Genomic DNA, 16917 nt, shown 5'->3' with positions numbered 1-16917 from the left:
TCCCAGACGAGAAGCAAAAAAGAAGTGATTTAAGTAATGGAGATATAATCATTTAGTTAGTGAGGTTTTGAAACTGTGACCATTGTTACTAAAACGTTAAAAAACCACTCTCAACCTTTTCAAGGAAGACATTTTTACCATTTTCTTTTATGAGTTATCTCAAAAAATCTATGTACTATTTTAAATTTTTTCTCCAAAATTTACTTTAAGTTGTGATCAATATTTATCAATTTCTTAATTTCGTATTATTCATTGGTCAAAAAAATTGGGGGAACCTTAATTTCTCCAAATGTCTTATTTATTTCTATCAATCCTACCATCCAGTTCTATTTGCTGTTACAGAAAATCACTGATTCTTATGACCCGCCAACAATACTCAGACAGGGTCTATTTCTGTTTCTACCCACATAAATGCATGCTTTTTCCTGAAGAATGGTGCATTTTTAAAATAAGAATTCAGAAATGTGGTTTTAAATAGCCAATACTCACTACCCTGAAGTAATTCTTATTTTTCATCAGATTATGATTCTAATCCTAAGACCTTGTTGAACCTATGCATATTTTATAATGTCAAGATATCGAGAATGTCAGCTGGCATAATCTAATGGTTCAACCAAAGATTTAAAGCATATAGCCTCCCTACATAAAGAAAATATAGAAGCTGTACTGAATTTAAGATTTTAAATTTTTAAATTAGGATCTGATATGGTATTGAAAATGAGCTTTATGGAGTGGGGTCCTTCCCTCTAGAAATCTTGATTCTTTGGTGACGAGGCCCATCTGTGACTCTTGCTCCTCTGCCCTTGCTGGAAACAATACTAAGAAGAAGCCTAGAGGTTATCATTTGTGATTCAGACACATGAGCAATAGGAATGCCAGAGGCAGAAAATGTGCAATTTCATGCTCGTTAATTTCAGAGAGGATTTACAAATTAACCTGGCTAGAGAGCTTCCTCTTCCATAAGGCTCGAAGGCATCAGTGAGCAGTGCAGTTACCACATCCATTTCCACAAGGTTGACCAGATGCTGGGAGGCCACAGTGGTCCTATTTATCCCCATGTGGAGGTCATAGTCAGGTTCTGTGCTGGAGACCCGTGTGGTTGCAAGAGTTGTGCAGATGAAGGAAGGGACTTTGTGTCTGAAGAGTTTAAGGAGATAGTGCCATGGAAGGTTCTTCTCCCGTGTCCCTACCATGAGGCAGGACATAACTTTTCATGCTCAGTTGTCCTTTATAACTAAGGGGCAGTAACTCAATTCTGTTTCCTCTCTCCGCCCTAAAGTCTAAATCAAATAATAGATTATTATTACAGTCAATCAATTGCTCCAGGTAATCTGACCTCAAGTGTATCCAGTTACTCCCATAAGTCAGCCATTTTAGGACTGTTAAGGGATTTAAAGTGGATCAAAAGAAGTTGGAATTCACTCAAAATCATAATATCACAACAGTTTCATTTCCATTCGAGGAAATCATTCCATAAGCAATGTGGAAATCATAGTATTTGAGGCCTGGCGATACTGTTGAAGCCATTCCACCAGCTTCTCTGTGGGCTTCTGCTGACACAATCAGATGAGACATCAGGAGGGATGTGCCCTCCCCACCTGTGGAACTGCTGCTGGTTGTCTCAGCTGGGGCAGGGCTTTCCAAACTTTACTGTGCATCCGAATCACCTGGGTTTTTGTTAAACGTGCACTCTGGTTCCATAGGTCTGGGGTGGGGCCTGAGAGGCTGCATTTCCGAGAAGCTGCCAAGTATGCGCGTGCTTTCTCATCAAGGACCACATTTTGAGTAGTGGGGAGTTAGATAATGGAGCCGTGAGGAGAAAAATGGTCTGCTGAGAGGGGCGTACAGCCATAGGAGCTGTATGGTTGGCATTCTTTTCAGCTGTAATATTTAACCCCTGAAATGGCTATGTGATTGTGATTAATATAATTTTAGAGGACATTCCATCATTGTGAAGAAACCACTGTACATTTATTTTTTAAATGAAGTTGTGCCCTATTTGGATGATTCTTTTTTAAATGTTCAAAAGCAAAAGTCCTGGTCCTCTTTAAGAATATGAAACACATCTGTGTCTGATTTATGAAACTATAAGGAAACCTGCAGAGTCAAGGATAGACATTAACGCCATGCAGGTGCAAGATGATCCATGAAAGAGAGGAGGCACAGTAGATGGTTGGAGGGGAAATCATCTCTTAGTAGGAGAGAGACTGTAACGGAGCAGCCTGCTGCCTCTGATCCTGCCATCAAGCTCAGGTCATTCTTGCTCCCTTCTGGTTTAAATCGAGTTGTGTGGACCACTTTATCCCATGAGGGAAGGAGATGAAATTAATTCATTCTCAATGATCAGTGGTAAGGCACTATCGTGTCATAGCGTCGACAAGCCAAAGCAATAGAGCTGCAGACCCGGCAGGACCTGGAGGCCTCTGACTCCAGGAAAGATTGAGATGCACTTTTTGTTTGGCTCTAGAAAAACAGGGTTATTTTAGTCAGGGATTAAGACCTATTTAGGACTGAAGAAGAGTCTTTTGCATTTCTTTAAATTATGCAGGACAAATGCTTATAGTTACACATTATTTTAATAAGAAGAGAAAGACATCCTTAAGTTCTATCATCAAAACCCTCTGACAGCTACCCTTCAGGAACTCTTGCTTAAATTTTAGAGTGTGCCATCAACTACCAAGGGAGCAAACTGAGCTGGAGGTCTAGTGTCTGAAAGAGAGAAGCAGCCGACCTGCACTGTGCTCCTGCTGGGCTGGGATGAAATGTTTACGGGCCCTGAGTACTGAGAAGATGATGGTCCCACATCATGCAGAACTTCCGTGTTAGCTGAAAGTTAAATAACCTATTTCTTGACTTTTCTGATTGCAGAATTCTGGATAAATTCATTGCAGTGGCGCTCCCTGTCTCCTCGCCTGCCCCACCTCCACCCGTACCCTAAGCGTGTGCTCATTTTCCCGCTTGGCCGGTGAAGCACGTGTTCTAGTCTCAAACCTATGAAGTAATAAGATTCTGCAATCACCATTCCACTTAAACTTTTATTGTCTTTTATCCACTTTAATTCTTAGTTTGCACATAGTAGGCACTAAAATTTGCAGAATGTAATTGAATTCAAGGGACAGATTATTTCTTTCACAATGGATCTCATTTTGTTCGTTCATGAAATAGAGTTTTCTTCTGAGTTCGTAATGACATGCCTGAACATTGTGGCGCGAGCTGCCTGTCTCCCCACTGCCAGGAAACAGTCATAATGTTTAATTGCACAAAATGCCTTTTTTTCTAATCAAGAAGTTAAGGGATCTGCTAGCTTAGCAGGTGTCTCGATCGTGCATACTGCATTGCTAGGAATTGTTTAGCACAGGCTGATTAGTCTCAGCCAGAGGAAATTAATTTTTTTTTTCTTCCACAAAGCCCTGAACACAGCTCGAGATTCTTGAGACCATAATCATATCCGGTTCCTTTGGGAATCTCAGGCCCTGGGAATGGCAGAGGCCGGAGATGGAAAGACAAGAACCAGCCTGATTACACATGGATGCTATTTGACGCCAGGCAGATGTTCAAGGTTATCAGAACATGAGGGGACTTGAGTCCATTCTTCCAGTTCTCTGGCTCTGGCGTGGGCTTTGATTGTGATGCAGAATGAAGCGCTGGTCCTCAGGAGCCTGCCATTTGCTTTCCAAGTTTATAAACACCAGCCTCCGTTGGAACATGTCATCAAAACAAGTGATCTGTGTTTGCCTCTCCTGTGTTGGGCACACGAGGAGACTGGTCAAATTGAGGGGAATGAGAAGGACAGATGGTGCCACCCGTTGTTCCGCTTCTGTTTTAAGAATATGCTTGACTAAGCATTTTCTGTGTCTCTGTCACAGTGTCGATTCTCCATTTAATGGAGGGCACTTTCCTAGCCTCATGGGATGTCCCTGTAGAGGGGACCCATGCTCTTCCTTGTTATGACGAATATGCAGCCTTTGTGACACTGGGTGGCCATCATGTGTGGCAGTGATTATCTGGCTGCTAAGATGTCATTAGGAACGGCTGACAGTTCTGATGCCCTGAGCTGCCCGTGGCGATTACTTGTGGCCTTCACTTCAGTGAGCAGTAGCTCCCTGGCTGAACGGCTGCTTTGCCCCTATGGTGATTTCAGTAAGGACCGCCTGTTAGTAGGATCCACCGTCAAAGTCAAGGCCGGGAATCTGGTATGAAAATCAGAATTCTTTTGTTTAAAGGTTGTTCGATAAATACTTCTGTTGTCTAAATGAAAATTAAAGAAAATATATTTTAATACCAGTTTTATAAAGAATCACAGATTTTTAACATACAACAAGTCAATACTTGATAGCTGATGGGCCCTGATGTGACTTGAGAAGGAACAGGCTTTAAACCTAGAAAAAGAAAGTCAGAGGTCCAGAGGACTCATCACAAATGTTTGGCTTTCCTCAGGTTGCTTATTTACAATAAATGCTGGTTTGAAAGGTGGGATATAATCCAGGCTTCTATCAGAAAATATGTGAAGAATGCATACGCTGTGGCAGGGATATCATCTACTGGTTGATTTGGTTTTTTTTCCTTGTGACTTGACCTATTTTTTAATTCATTTATGTAATTGGATGGAACTCGAACATCTAGTCAGTGTCTCCCTGAGAAAACAAAGGGGAGGGATTCACATAGATCTTATCGTTCAGAGAAACTTCAGAGGCCTTTACTGAGGAACAGTGAATTGTATTGGCGTTTATTTAAGCTTTTGTCTTCAGAAAAGTAAACTCAAAAATAGAAATTGGGAGCCAACCCCGATGGCCTCGTGGTTAGAGTTTGGCGTGCTCCGTTTTGGCAGCCCAGATTCGGTTGCAGGATGCAGAACCACAGCACTCATCTGTCGGTAGCCATGCTGTGGCAGCAGCTCACAGAGAAGAACCAGAAGAACTTGGAACTATGCACAACTACGTACTGGGGCTTTGTGGAGGAGGGGAGGAGAAGAAAAGGAGGAAGACTGGCGACAGATGTTAGCTTAGGGCACATCTTCCCTGCGAAAAGAAAAAATTATATATATATAAATTGGTCCTGAGGTGCAATTTAAGTGTACTTCATTTTAAGCAAACAAATATGGTGGGGAGGGGGATGAGATTTATAAACACACAAGAAGAACTGGCTATGATTGCTCATTTTCATAGGCTTCTCCATAGGAATTAACTTACATCATGCAAGGCCTCTGCTGGGGTGAGATGTCCAGCCATTACCTGCCTGATACAGAAACACACACCTGACAGCCCATCATATCTCACTGTCCATCCAAGAGGAAATAACATAAAGAGGAAAGAGCATGGGAGTAAGAAGAAAAGAAATTCAGTCTCAACTCACTCTAGATATGTGTCCTTCTGTAAATTCCCCTCCCTGGGCCTCAAGTCCTGACTATAAAATGAAAGACTGGTCTAGATCATCCCTTATAATCTTGAAATTCTAGCAATATATCCAGAAATCTCCCTTAAGGGACACGTGAGAAAACCACAATAGAAGGCTCCATAGCTCTCTAATCCTTGGCTTTATGCTCAAGGATTAAAAATGTACCCCAGACATTCTTGTCCTTTCCTCTCCTATTACGGAGCCATCAGCCACTGATTCATTCAGTGTCTTCCTTCCATTTCTATTTCCAAACAAAGTTTGAATCAAGAGTTAACTTTGAGTAAATCGTATTAAGAGAGTTGATGTCCATTCTGTGATGGGTAGCTTTTTATAAGAGGCCCATGATTCCTCTTAGAGGTTTAAAATAAAGAAATATTCTTAGGAAAAGTTTCTTTAAAAACAAGTGTTAAATGGTGCCATGCTGCTCTGGTACTGTGCTCTCCTTTACTCTCATGAAAAACGTTGCCAAGATTCTGCCTCACTTCTGTTAGGAATTACTGCTTTCACCTTGGTTGACTTTGGCAAACTATTTCTTAGATAATATTGAACTTATTTCAGTCTGTCTTTTAGCCAATACAACTTTTGGTTTCTAGATAATTGTTTACTTTCGCCTGTGCTTAGTAAGGACACCCTTAATACTGGGAGTGAGGGTGGGGCGAGGGCATGGATATGTAGAGGCTGGCCAAGTGGCCATCTATAATTCAGTTCAACCTTTTAAGGATATGCATAACTAGACTTTCTCAGCTCTACATCAAGGAAATTGTTTTCAAATATAAATGAGAAAACAATTTCACCAGGGTTGACTACTTCTGTAATGCAAACTGGGTAAATTTCTGAAGAAATGACCCCTTAAAATAGAGTATCAAGTGCAAAAAAAGCCAGAGTCTTCTGGGCAAATCTCTTACTGGCCTTTAAGAAACCCCACACTGGATTCAACCCAAGACTTTAATTGGCTGGACTCTTGACAAATTAAAAACTGAGGCAAGCTGGTATGCTTCCAAGATGCTGTCCCCAACACTGGTTGTTATGATCTATGTCTCCTGGCTCCGTGCTCTGTACTCGTAAATACACACTTTCAAAGTCTTGGATAATAAAAGGAAATATATTTGTAAATGGGTTTTACAAAGAATCCAGATTTAACATGTGGTAAGTGTGTTTTAATGGGTGCTATATAAAGCATAGTGCTTGGTTATTAAATCCACATTGAGAAAACCACTCAGGTGCTCAGGTGGGAGTGGAGGGGCAAGTGGAGCCTTGTCGTGTGGAATGCTTCCCTTCTGTTTTGTGGTTTGTGACTTTGCTCAGAGTTGCACTTGCAAAGAGAAAGAGTCCAAGAGCTAGGAGACTGCTTCATAAGCAAAGACGATGCTCCCGATTGGATTGGTATCTGAAAGTTGCTCGTTTGTCTTCATGGTTGGAAGAATATAAAAAATTGTGTGACAAATGGAATATAAACATGAAACAGTGTGACTTCCATTTTTTAAGTTAATTGCAACTTACAGCAGTGTTAATATTTCCTTTTTGTCATTGCTGATAGAGATCTTGTTAGTTTTATGAAGAAATTGTGAATCATTTCAACCCAAAAGTACATCTTGGAGAGGAGTTGAGTTCCTCAATTTTGAAACAAAAACCACTTAGTTGGGAAAACTAATGTTTTCAGATGACAAAGCCTTGTTGCTGAATTAAATCCTTGTTATATTGAATAGTTTGCCATGAACAATATGGTTCTTTTTAATCCTTTAGTGATTTCCTATTACAACAACAACAAACAAACCTTATAATGCGGCCTGCAGTAACCTTTGGGTCATGTAGCATGACTAGATATACTGGATAAATATGTTCCATTATGTCTACTTGGGCCATATACATCCTATTCTTGAAAATGTTTAAGGCCACTCAGACATCTCTTTCACTTTATACAAATGCCCCATGCAAACTAGGAAGAATTCTTCCTTTCTATTTTATAACACTAATATTTCCCATCCTAGAGTATTACTGTTATATTCCAAGCCAGATTAATTTGTTTTCTAGATTTAAAAAAAAATCACTTTACTTAGAATTTGATGGATCCTTCACCTCTATGAGCTCATCAGCTAGTGTTTTGCTCACGCAGCTTCTTGCCTAACTCTCAGATGTACAAGCTTTAGTTCTTCTGTCTTTTCGGTTACTCTTCTATGATTCTGCAGGTTATTTTCATCTCTTTCTAAAAGAGGGCAGATCAGCTCGTTGCAATATGTGACTTCTTTTGCCAAACCATCATTCCTTCCCTGTTCTCCACCTAACTTCTCTTGTCTTGCTCTGAATGTCCCTGTCCCTCCATTTTGTGCTGGATGCCAGTTCACACTTTCAAGAGGAACCCACTAATTCTGTGTGTCTTTATTCCCCTGCAATACTAATGCTCTATCTGCTTATCTGAAATATAACATTTCTTTTCATTTCCTTTGTTCTTCTACCTGATTATTCTTAGTGCCCATTGAGCCATTTTATTCCTTCTTTGTTTTCCTGTTACTGATATTCACTGATACTTATTTATCAGTGAATGTAAGTGACAGGCAAATAATTTGTAGACTATATTTGCATACTTCTTACCATTTTACGCCTTCATGTGCACTATAGGTTGATCCTGACAATCCTAAGAGGTGGATGAGAAAGTATACCCCTCTTCTATAGGAGAGGAAACTGACGCTCAGAGCATTTTAAATGACTTGACCTCCAGCTAAAGCAAGGTTAGGAGGCAGGTCTCCTGACTCTCTCTACTGTTCCACACCCTATCACCTCTCTCTGGAAGAAGGATTGCAATCCACTGAAAAATCTTCACTGCGTGAGAAACTGGATGGAAATTAACCAAACCCTTCATTGTACCTTTGCAGATGAGAGTCCCTACACTAAATCCGCCAGCCAGACAAAGCCGCCTGATGGAGCGTTGGCTGTGAGGAGACAGAGCATCCCAGGTTAGACCGGACTGCTGGGTTTTTCAGCTGTTTTACTTTTGAACCGTTATTTGGTGATCCTAAATAATTCCAACTTGGTAATTAAAATCAAATGCTATTTCATAGGGTGTAGACGGGGTTCTACAAAACTTGTTCAAACAATACTCAAAAAGCTAGACTTTGGAAAAGCTTGTCAGCTTGTGAGAATTCATCTTGTGTGCAAATCCTTTGTGAAATGACTTGCATTTCTATCAGCTCTCACTCATTTACTGACTTTCCCCTCTGTGTCCAGGGGCTGACTTTCACAGCGGCATCTACTTCTTTACTGAGGCATACCCGCCGGAACAAAGGGGCTCAGAATTGCTGGAGCAGATCATATAGATGCTGAATAACAAATTACTTCTTTCTTCTTATCTCTTTGCATATGGATTTACTTCCATTGGACAACTCGTACAAAATTCCGGGGCTTTGTTTCCTTAGGAAGCCGTGATTAGGATTCTTGTAATATAATAAGTGATACATGTTTTGCCAACAGAACATGTCGGATAAATATCTTAAAATGTCTTTACCCCAAAACTTTTTGAAGCTTTGAATTTGAGAATGACATAAAAGGTCTAAAATTAAAAGAGAAAGGAAATTCAAAGTATTATTCAGACTTTGAACTAGGTAATTCATGGAAAAACCTCTTATGGGAGCAACTGTGGTTAGCAGAAGGGTTAAAAGCCTTAATACATTTAAACGTTTATGAAAAACAATGTCTTTATATGTATTTTATACAAGTAAACTGAGTACAGCTAAACCTTAGCTACAGGATTTTAGAGTAGAGTAGTTTAAGCAGTTCAAGAGAAACGAGGCAGTGTTTCCAACCTTAAATATATGGTTTGGCAAATCTGTCAGTGAAAAGGGGAGTTTTCCATTTGAATAAAGAGCAAGATGAGTCCAGTTTCTGAGCAACCCTTTTCATGATTGTTATTTATTTTTGTAAGAACTACATGTGGTTATGTTTGTTCTTATTCTGAAGGCTTAGATTCATTATGAAATACATGGCTTATAAAGAGGCATATTGTGAACATATTATACATCCTTGTTTGCATGCTTTGAAGATTCTAAAGTAATTTGAATTCTGTAATGAGATGGTATCACCCAGTGCCAAGATTTCTTCCATTCCATCCTATAAAACATCATTCTTAGTGCTGGTCACATTTAGGAAAACTACTGTAGTCGGCTACAGGCTATGTTCTCTGCTTTTTCCTTATCAGCAATAAAGAGGCACCTGGAGTTTGAAGTTCCAGAATGCCAGTTATACATCAGTCCCTTCTTGGCTTCTCTACCTTAGCTGGTGCTCAGTTCTCCTCTGGTGGGCAGAGGGAGGAGACTTCCGACGTCCTTGCCGCTTCACGTGGTACCAAATGACAGCACTGACCATTATCGAGTGTTCCTGGTTCTCTAGTGTCACATACTAAATTATAACACATGTGAGGGCTACACTTTTCCTTAAAGTCATTAACTAGTTTTTTAAGTTACATGTTAGGTACACAGAAGTTGTTAACCATGATCCTTAGTTCATGACACACAAGTGATTCTTCGTTATAGAATTTCTCTCTGTTCCTCCTCATGTCAAGTTAGAAGTCACTGGAATCTTGAACCTTTTTTTTAGGCTTCCTAGGTCATTTTCCTGGGGTTGAATGTGGACAAACACCTTTGTGTTCATCTCTCATAGGTGGTGGTCAGACGGGGCAGGGGTGTTCAAAGTCTTCTTAGTTATTTAGGACAGTGCAAGGAAAAAGACTTCACCAACCAGTGGGCTCAGAAACCTAAGTGGTTAATAGCTGGGTATTTCTTACTATTATCTTAAGGAGAAAATTAAGGAACTTCTTGGAAACTGCTTCCTGACTGATTGTTGACCCTTAGAGTTCTGAAGCTTTACTTTACTTTTTTACCTAAAAGTACCTATTAATTCTCGTTCTGGCAAAAAGAAGGGAGTCTCTGCTGATCTTTGGCCAAGAAGTCACTAAATCAAAGACAGATCTAACCCAGCTTCCAGAAGTCTTGACCAGTCACCTACCTGTCTACCTTTACACCTGCTAAGCCCATGAGAGAGAGACGCACAGAGGAAAAGGCCACGAACGTGCACACTCCTTGTTGTTTGCTGGAGCCTCTGCTGAAAAGTCCCCAAGTGTTCTCCTGGCGAAGTAGGTTGGACCACATGGAGCTCTAAGAGCAAAGTGCAAGTTTACAGCCTTTTGCTCCTGTCTCTTGTGCTTGCCTCCCAAACTTGCTTCCCTCGAAGGCATCATTACCACCCTGGTAGCAAGGAAAGATGTGTCTAGAGAAAAGTGCACCGCGGAACTGAAGGAAGGCCTAAGGAGAGCTTGGCTCATCTGCGAGCCCCTGGACCTTCTCTGTGCAGAGGCGCATCTCAGGGCAGATGCAGCCACAGGGCCATTGTGCTGCCCCCATTACTGGGGAGTAAGCAAATCCTAGGAAGCTGAAACCTTAGAGGGGCCATGGCTTTCCCCCCACTCCCCACAAGCTCCACTCCCAATGATCCAGTGGTGGTGACTGAATTTGACCATTCGTATGAGCACGTTCTCTGCTGGAAGGGGTGGGGTGTAGTGGAGGACGAGTGGAGAGGATCAGAAGGCATTTTAACCTTCTCTATCAAGTTTTATGAACGCTTAGGCTGTTCTTTGAAACATATTCTACAGATGCAGATCTGGTGCTTCCTGGAGTAAGTATTTAGACACATACAGAGATAAGATTTCTTAACCTGGGCTCCTCTGTTGCCATGGCATAATGAAGAATAACTTTTAATAATTCTGTCCCAAAGAGGTTACCTTGAATGTTAACAAAAATATAATTTTCTCTTCATTCATATCAAAATCCACTACTGCTGTCTAAACTCAAAATTACTACAGCAATTATTTTATAATCAGGAGTCAAATATGTGTCTTTTATTAAATGCCAATTCTAACTGTAAATCCTTTCATCCCTCCTTTTCTCGTCTCAAAAAAAGGGACTGGATTAAAACATCTCTTAGGAGCAAAATGCATTTGCTTTGGATAAAGGGGAAATACATTATTCATGTTATTTGGAAACTTGTCAGTTTAATCATGTCTCTTATGGCATAAAATGTAAAAACAGAAAGATTTTCTAGTCTTTCATAAGATTTTGTAGAGTTTTTAATGATGATGATAGAAAAAAATGACACTCAAGTTTAAATTTAGATTAGTGGAAACATTCTTTTAAAAAATATTAAGGAGGTGTGTTTTCAATCTAATTTCTGCCCCTTTTTTTTTCAAAGAAAAGATGAAGTCCAAGTATAAATATATTTTGTAAAAAAAAAACACAAAAAAGAATCTCGTGATCTGATTCTCCTTTATTTGACAGATTACTGGTAAATTGAAGTTTGACCATTGGAAAGGTTTGTCCCAATTGTTGGAGGAAATCTGTACAGACCTTGGGTTTGACAGATTTTTCAATATTGTGGCTTTGCCCTCTTAGAGATGAGGCATTTAATCATGTCTGTCTAAAGTTAGTGAAGGGAAAAGACAGGTCACTGTGTAGACCTCAAGGCCCAGAGTCAGTGTGTTAGTTATTTGGCCTGCCTCCTCTTTCCAGGTAGCATGGCTTTCTTTGCTTATGCTAGTCTTGACAAAGAATTCTGGACAATTTGCAAATGCAGGAAGATGTCAAGCGCTTACATCTATTGGCATTTCCAAACTTTGGTGCCCCAAGAAAATTATCTTAACTCTGTAGCCAGAATGAGACCACAAAAGCTTGTGTGGGATATTTTTTTTTCCTCCGGAATATAAGAAAAGACACTTATCAACTTGGTCATAATGGAATGAAGTTGTTATCAGTCTTTGTTGCTTCCCATGTTCGGGTATTTGCGGGGGGAGTAAAACTATGGAGCTGAGAGTCTGAAAGTCCATCAGCCCAAGATGTAAACACTCAGGCTGCTTAGAATACACTCAGGAACAGGCAACGTCTCTTGCAAAGTCCATGTCTGGAAAATAGTACAGCACCCTGGGCACCACCAAGAAGCCGGCCACCTCGAATTAAGGGAGAAAGGACAGGAATTTTCGAGGTTCTTCCCTCTGTTCAGCATTTTCCTGTTCTGTTCGCCTACAATTTGATGCTTCTTTGATCTAAATTTTCATTATTACAGCAGATACATAGTGTGATATTTGCACTAGGATTTTATGGCTATCATAGTGTCCAGGTATGTGAAGGGCATTTACTCAGATTTTCAGGCCTGGGTCTGCTTCTTCTGTCTGGTTCCCCCGTTGAACCCCTCCAAGGAATGGGCGAATCTCACAGATGGGAAGCCAAAGTCAGCTGAGTCAAACAGGTGCGCAGTGTCACCCAAAGAACAGTGCTGCCCAGTGTGCACGCACCTGCAGTCACCCCACTGTTCACGTCATGTGGTCTTAGTGATGTCAGCTACACCCCTGTAAAGATGGGGGAAGAAAAGGTAAAGGCCATTATATTTGCAGTGTCCTCTTATGGAAAAAATAGATGTCTGTGTGTGGATGAAGCATATGAAGGAGTGCTTTATAGTGTTCCTGCAACCCATATAATTTCCATATTTCTCATATTATTTCAGAATTAAAAATTTTTTAAAAAGAACGGTGCTGCCGATGCTGCCCAAAGATTCTGAGTCAAACTCTGCTGTTAGGGAGGGTGTGAGCCGCGTGGGAAAACACAAGGGATGAGCACCCCTGCTGCCCAGTGGGGCTGTCCCTGCGTCCTCAAAAGCCTCCCATGGGCCAAGGTGTGTGCAATGGGACCATGGTCCAGGGAGTGCCCCATTAGAGCCCCCACAGTGCATAGTGAGAACCCAAAACAATGACATTTACATGTGTAAAATGTAGTGAACATTTAAGAACTTAGCAAGACTCTGTCACTTCTGTGGAGAGACATTTCTAAGATAGTAAAGTCAAGACCCTCAGTAGCAATGCAAGTATGTCTGAGATTTTTCCTGCAGCCCCGTTTGTTTTTTCCAGAGAACTTATCACTATCTGAAATTAACTGGTGTATTTATTATGTTTTTCTTTTTCATTCCCTCACTAGAATGTAAGCTCCCTGAGGACAGGTGCTTTATATATCTTGTTACTTTTGTATCTCAGTGCATAGAACAGTGCTTAGCAGGTGGGAGGTATTCAGCCAGTCCTTGTGCCTGCCTGGCAGGCGGAGACCCACCGTGGGGTTTTCTCTGTGCAGAGTCTATTACTTTGTAGCTGGTATACTTTCCTACAAAATCACTGTGCAAACCAACACAGTCTCTGTATGCTATGTATTTTCTGACTCTCACGCTGTGTAGCGACTGTTCACGTTGGCCTTGAGGCTGCACCAAATATGACATTTTTAAGGAAATTGTCCACCACCCAAAAATAATGAATGGAATATTGATCAGCTAGAAGCTAGAGAATTTTAAAGTTCTCCCCCCACCCAGGCTCTTCTGTTTCTGTTTGAGCAGAAAATGTCCATGCAATCCTATAACACCTGAGGAGAAAGTTTGAATACAATTTAACAATAAAATTGACAAGATGAGAATGATTCATTCTGGTGTTCTGCTATAGAAAAAGACTAAAAAATATGCGAAAATAGCTGGAGTCTATAAATAGAGTGATGCAAAGCAGAACTTATTACTTATTATGGCAGGTACGCATTATGGATTTCCCCCAGAGAACTGATGCACTCTGCTGTGTGGCTGGTTGTACATACCGAGCTCTCCTCCAATAGCACTGGGCAAAGCGAGCCGCTTGATTTGTGTGCTCAGTGCTGCGGCTCTCCTTAGCGATTCGGAGAAATGACAGCCTATGATGTTTGAACTTCTCTCATGCCTTAGGAGACATGGGTGAAATGTAATAAAGTGGTCCATATGCAGCAAATCATTTCTAAATAATAATTCTTCCAGCGTGCACTTTAGGGGAAATTCTTGGTAGTGAATTAGTACCGTCCCTCAGTATTTCCCGAGCCCCACTGTGTAACAGGAGTGGTGGCATTTGGTCAGTGTCATGCTCCGGGCCACACAGTCATCGGAGGGAGCCTCCTGGAGTCTGAAGAGCATTTTACAAGGAGGCTCGAGGAGACGCGCACAAGAACTACGAGGAGAGTCTTCCCCTACAACTGTGCACTGAAGAAAGATCAATTCTCCCACTCTCCGGGTTAGGGAGACCTTCGGTCCAGGGCTTTCAAATTACGTGGCTTTAGAGAATTAGGCTTGGTGGAAGTTGTATTGATTAATTGGCAGTGGAGAGAGTGAAGACCCATCCTACATGGGTTACTGTAGAATAGAGTACTTGGCTCTTTAGTACCCCTCTTTTATTTCAGTTATTTTATTGGGGTTATAATGGTTATAGCATTGTGTAATTTCAGGTGTACATGTATTATGTGTCCGTTTCTGTATAGACTGCATTGTGCTCACTGCCAATAGTCTAGTTTTTATCCGTCGCCATACATATGTGCCCCTTTACCCCTCGTGCCCTCCCCCCACCCTCTTCCCTTCTGGTAACCACTAATCTGTTCTCTTTATCTCTGTGTTTGTTTATCTTCCACATATGAGTGAAATCAGGTGGTGTTTGCCTTTCTCTGTCTGGCTTATTTCACTTGGCATAATACCCTCAAGGTCCATCCATATTGTCACAAATGGCACAATTCTGTCCTTTTTATGGCTGAGTACTATTCCATTGTGTATATATCATATATATATATATATATATATATATATATATATATATACACACACACACACTACATCTTCCATTGAAGGGCATTTGGGTTGCTTCCACATCTTGGCCATTGTGAATAATGCTGCAATGAACACAGGGGTGCATAAAGCTCTTTCATTGCAGCATGCATACTCGTCTCTTATCCATTGGGCTTATGTGACTTAGAATAGCTTTGCAAATTTCAGTCACTCACATGTTATCTTCATAGTGTTTGTTGTACATCTGTGTTCCACCTCTTCTATAATTAATATGATTTGAAATAAATTTGAGTTGATTCACTTTTTCACTTAGCTTTATCCTAAGCTTTATCATCTGGGATTTGACATGCTCATTATATTTTTGTAATTCAGTCATGTGTTGCTTAATGACAGGGATGTGTTCTAAGACATGCATCCTTAGGCAATTTAGTCATTGTTAGAACTTCATAGAGTGTGCTTAAGCGGAACAAAATTTGCCACTGAAAATGTGTCTCTTTAACATGAGGATTGTTTTAGGCTGATTATTTTTAAGAAAGTCAATCCTGATGGTCTAGTGGTTAAGATTCACACTCTCACTCCCACGGCTCAGGTTCATGTCCTAATCAGGGAACCACACCAGCCATCTTGTCATATTGTAGTGACTGCATGTTGCTGTGATGCTGAAAGCTGTACCACTGGGATTTCAAATACCAGCAGGGTCACCCATGGTGGACAGGTTTCAGCAGAGCTTCCAGACTGAGACAGACTAGGAAGAAGGACCTGGCCACACACTTATGAAAAAATTGATCGTGAAAACCCTGTGAGTAGCAGCCGAGCATCATCCGATATAACACCAGCAGATGAGAGGATGACACAACAAGAGCAGACACAGGACTCTGCTCTGCTGTCCACAGGGTCACTAGGAGTCGGAATCAACTCGATGGCACTAACAACAAAATTTTTAAGAAAGAAGACTCAAAAGTTTTTCTTGTTACCTTCCCCTTAATTGCCTAAAAGAATTCAGGTTAAAAAAAAAACCTGTCTCAGGAAGTGAGCTATCACCTGAGCATCACATGAACTGGGTGGTGGACAGGGAGGAACCTAGAAAAGCCTGTTTGTGGGGTTCCCCTCTGTGTTCTTCTGTTTCTGTGTGGCCAAACACTTGTTTTCCAAATGCCAGCTCCTTGTTACCTACCTGTCAATTGCCTTCCCTCCCTTTGAAGTCCCTGACTCTCCCCACCCCCAACATCTTCTTGTGTCTTTAGCTGAGGGTGGTATTTAAGGTGAGGGCTTCAGCCGTTTTGGCGAGTTACTCGTTTTCTTGGGTTTCTCCCATGTGTACATCTTATTAAACCTTTGATTTTCTCCTGTTAGTCTGTCTCATGTCAGTTTAATTCTTAGACCAGACAGAAGGACCTAGGAGAGCAGAGGACTCGTTCTCCCTCCCCTACAGTTAAAATGTAAGGTGAGCAGGAGGCCCTGAGTGTGGGTGGCCTTGTCCACCTGAGTCCACAGAATCCGTCTCAGTCATCACTGGCGCCCTCGACTAGAGGGGCTCAGAGCAAGGAGTGGGCATGGGGCCTTCCTGTCATTTCTCTGAGTGACTGAGGCCTAGGAGGGACCGAGGAGGAAGACCAAGTGTGCTCAGGCCATGCTATCATTTATTCTGTATATTCATGATCTTCAGAGCTTCTCATTCAAGGAAAAACATTAAAATTGGCCAAGCAGGCTTTTAAATGCCTGTTCTTAAACTGGTAACACTGTAACTATATACTTTATGTTTCTTTTCTTTTTTTTTTCTTTTTGAGGAAGATTAGCCCTGAGCTAACATCTGCTGCCAATCCTCCTCTTCTTGCTGAGGAAGACTGGCCCTGAGCTAACATCCGTGCCCATCTTCCT

General features: G+C 41.2%; 1 protein-coding gene across 33 annotated transcripts in view; it reads left to right on the top strand.

The window, feature by feature from the left end:
* The window catches only part of GRIP1 (glutamate receptor interacting protein 1), a 598160-nt gene that overhangs the window by 432560 nt on the left and 148683 nt on the right, over positions 1 to 16917 (top strand). For 22 of the 33 annotated variants that reach the window (XM_070621980.1, XM_070621999.1, XM_070621998.1 and 19 more), the window contains one exon: positions 8265 to 8345. The exons of the other annotated variants lie outside the window; for them this stretch is intronic. In XM_070621980.1, coding sequence (XP_070478081.1) covers positions 8265 to 8345 — 81 coding nt within the window. The remainder of the gene's footprint in view (positions 1 to 8264; positions 8346 to 16917) is intronic. 33 annotated transcript variants of the gene reach the window in all.

This window comes from Equus przewalskii, chromosome 5 (genome assembly GCF_037783145.1).
Source record: "Equus przewalskii isolate Varuska chromosome 5, EquPr2, whole genome shotgun sequence".
Taxonomy (NCBI): Eukaryota; Metazoa; Chordata; class Mammalia; order Perissodactyla; family Equidae; genus Equus; species Equus przewalskii.
This window is presented reverse-complemented; position numbering and strand designations above follow the sequence as displayed.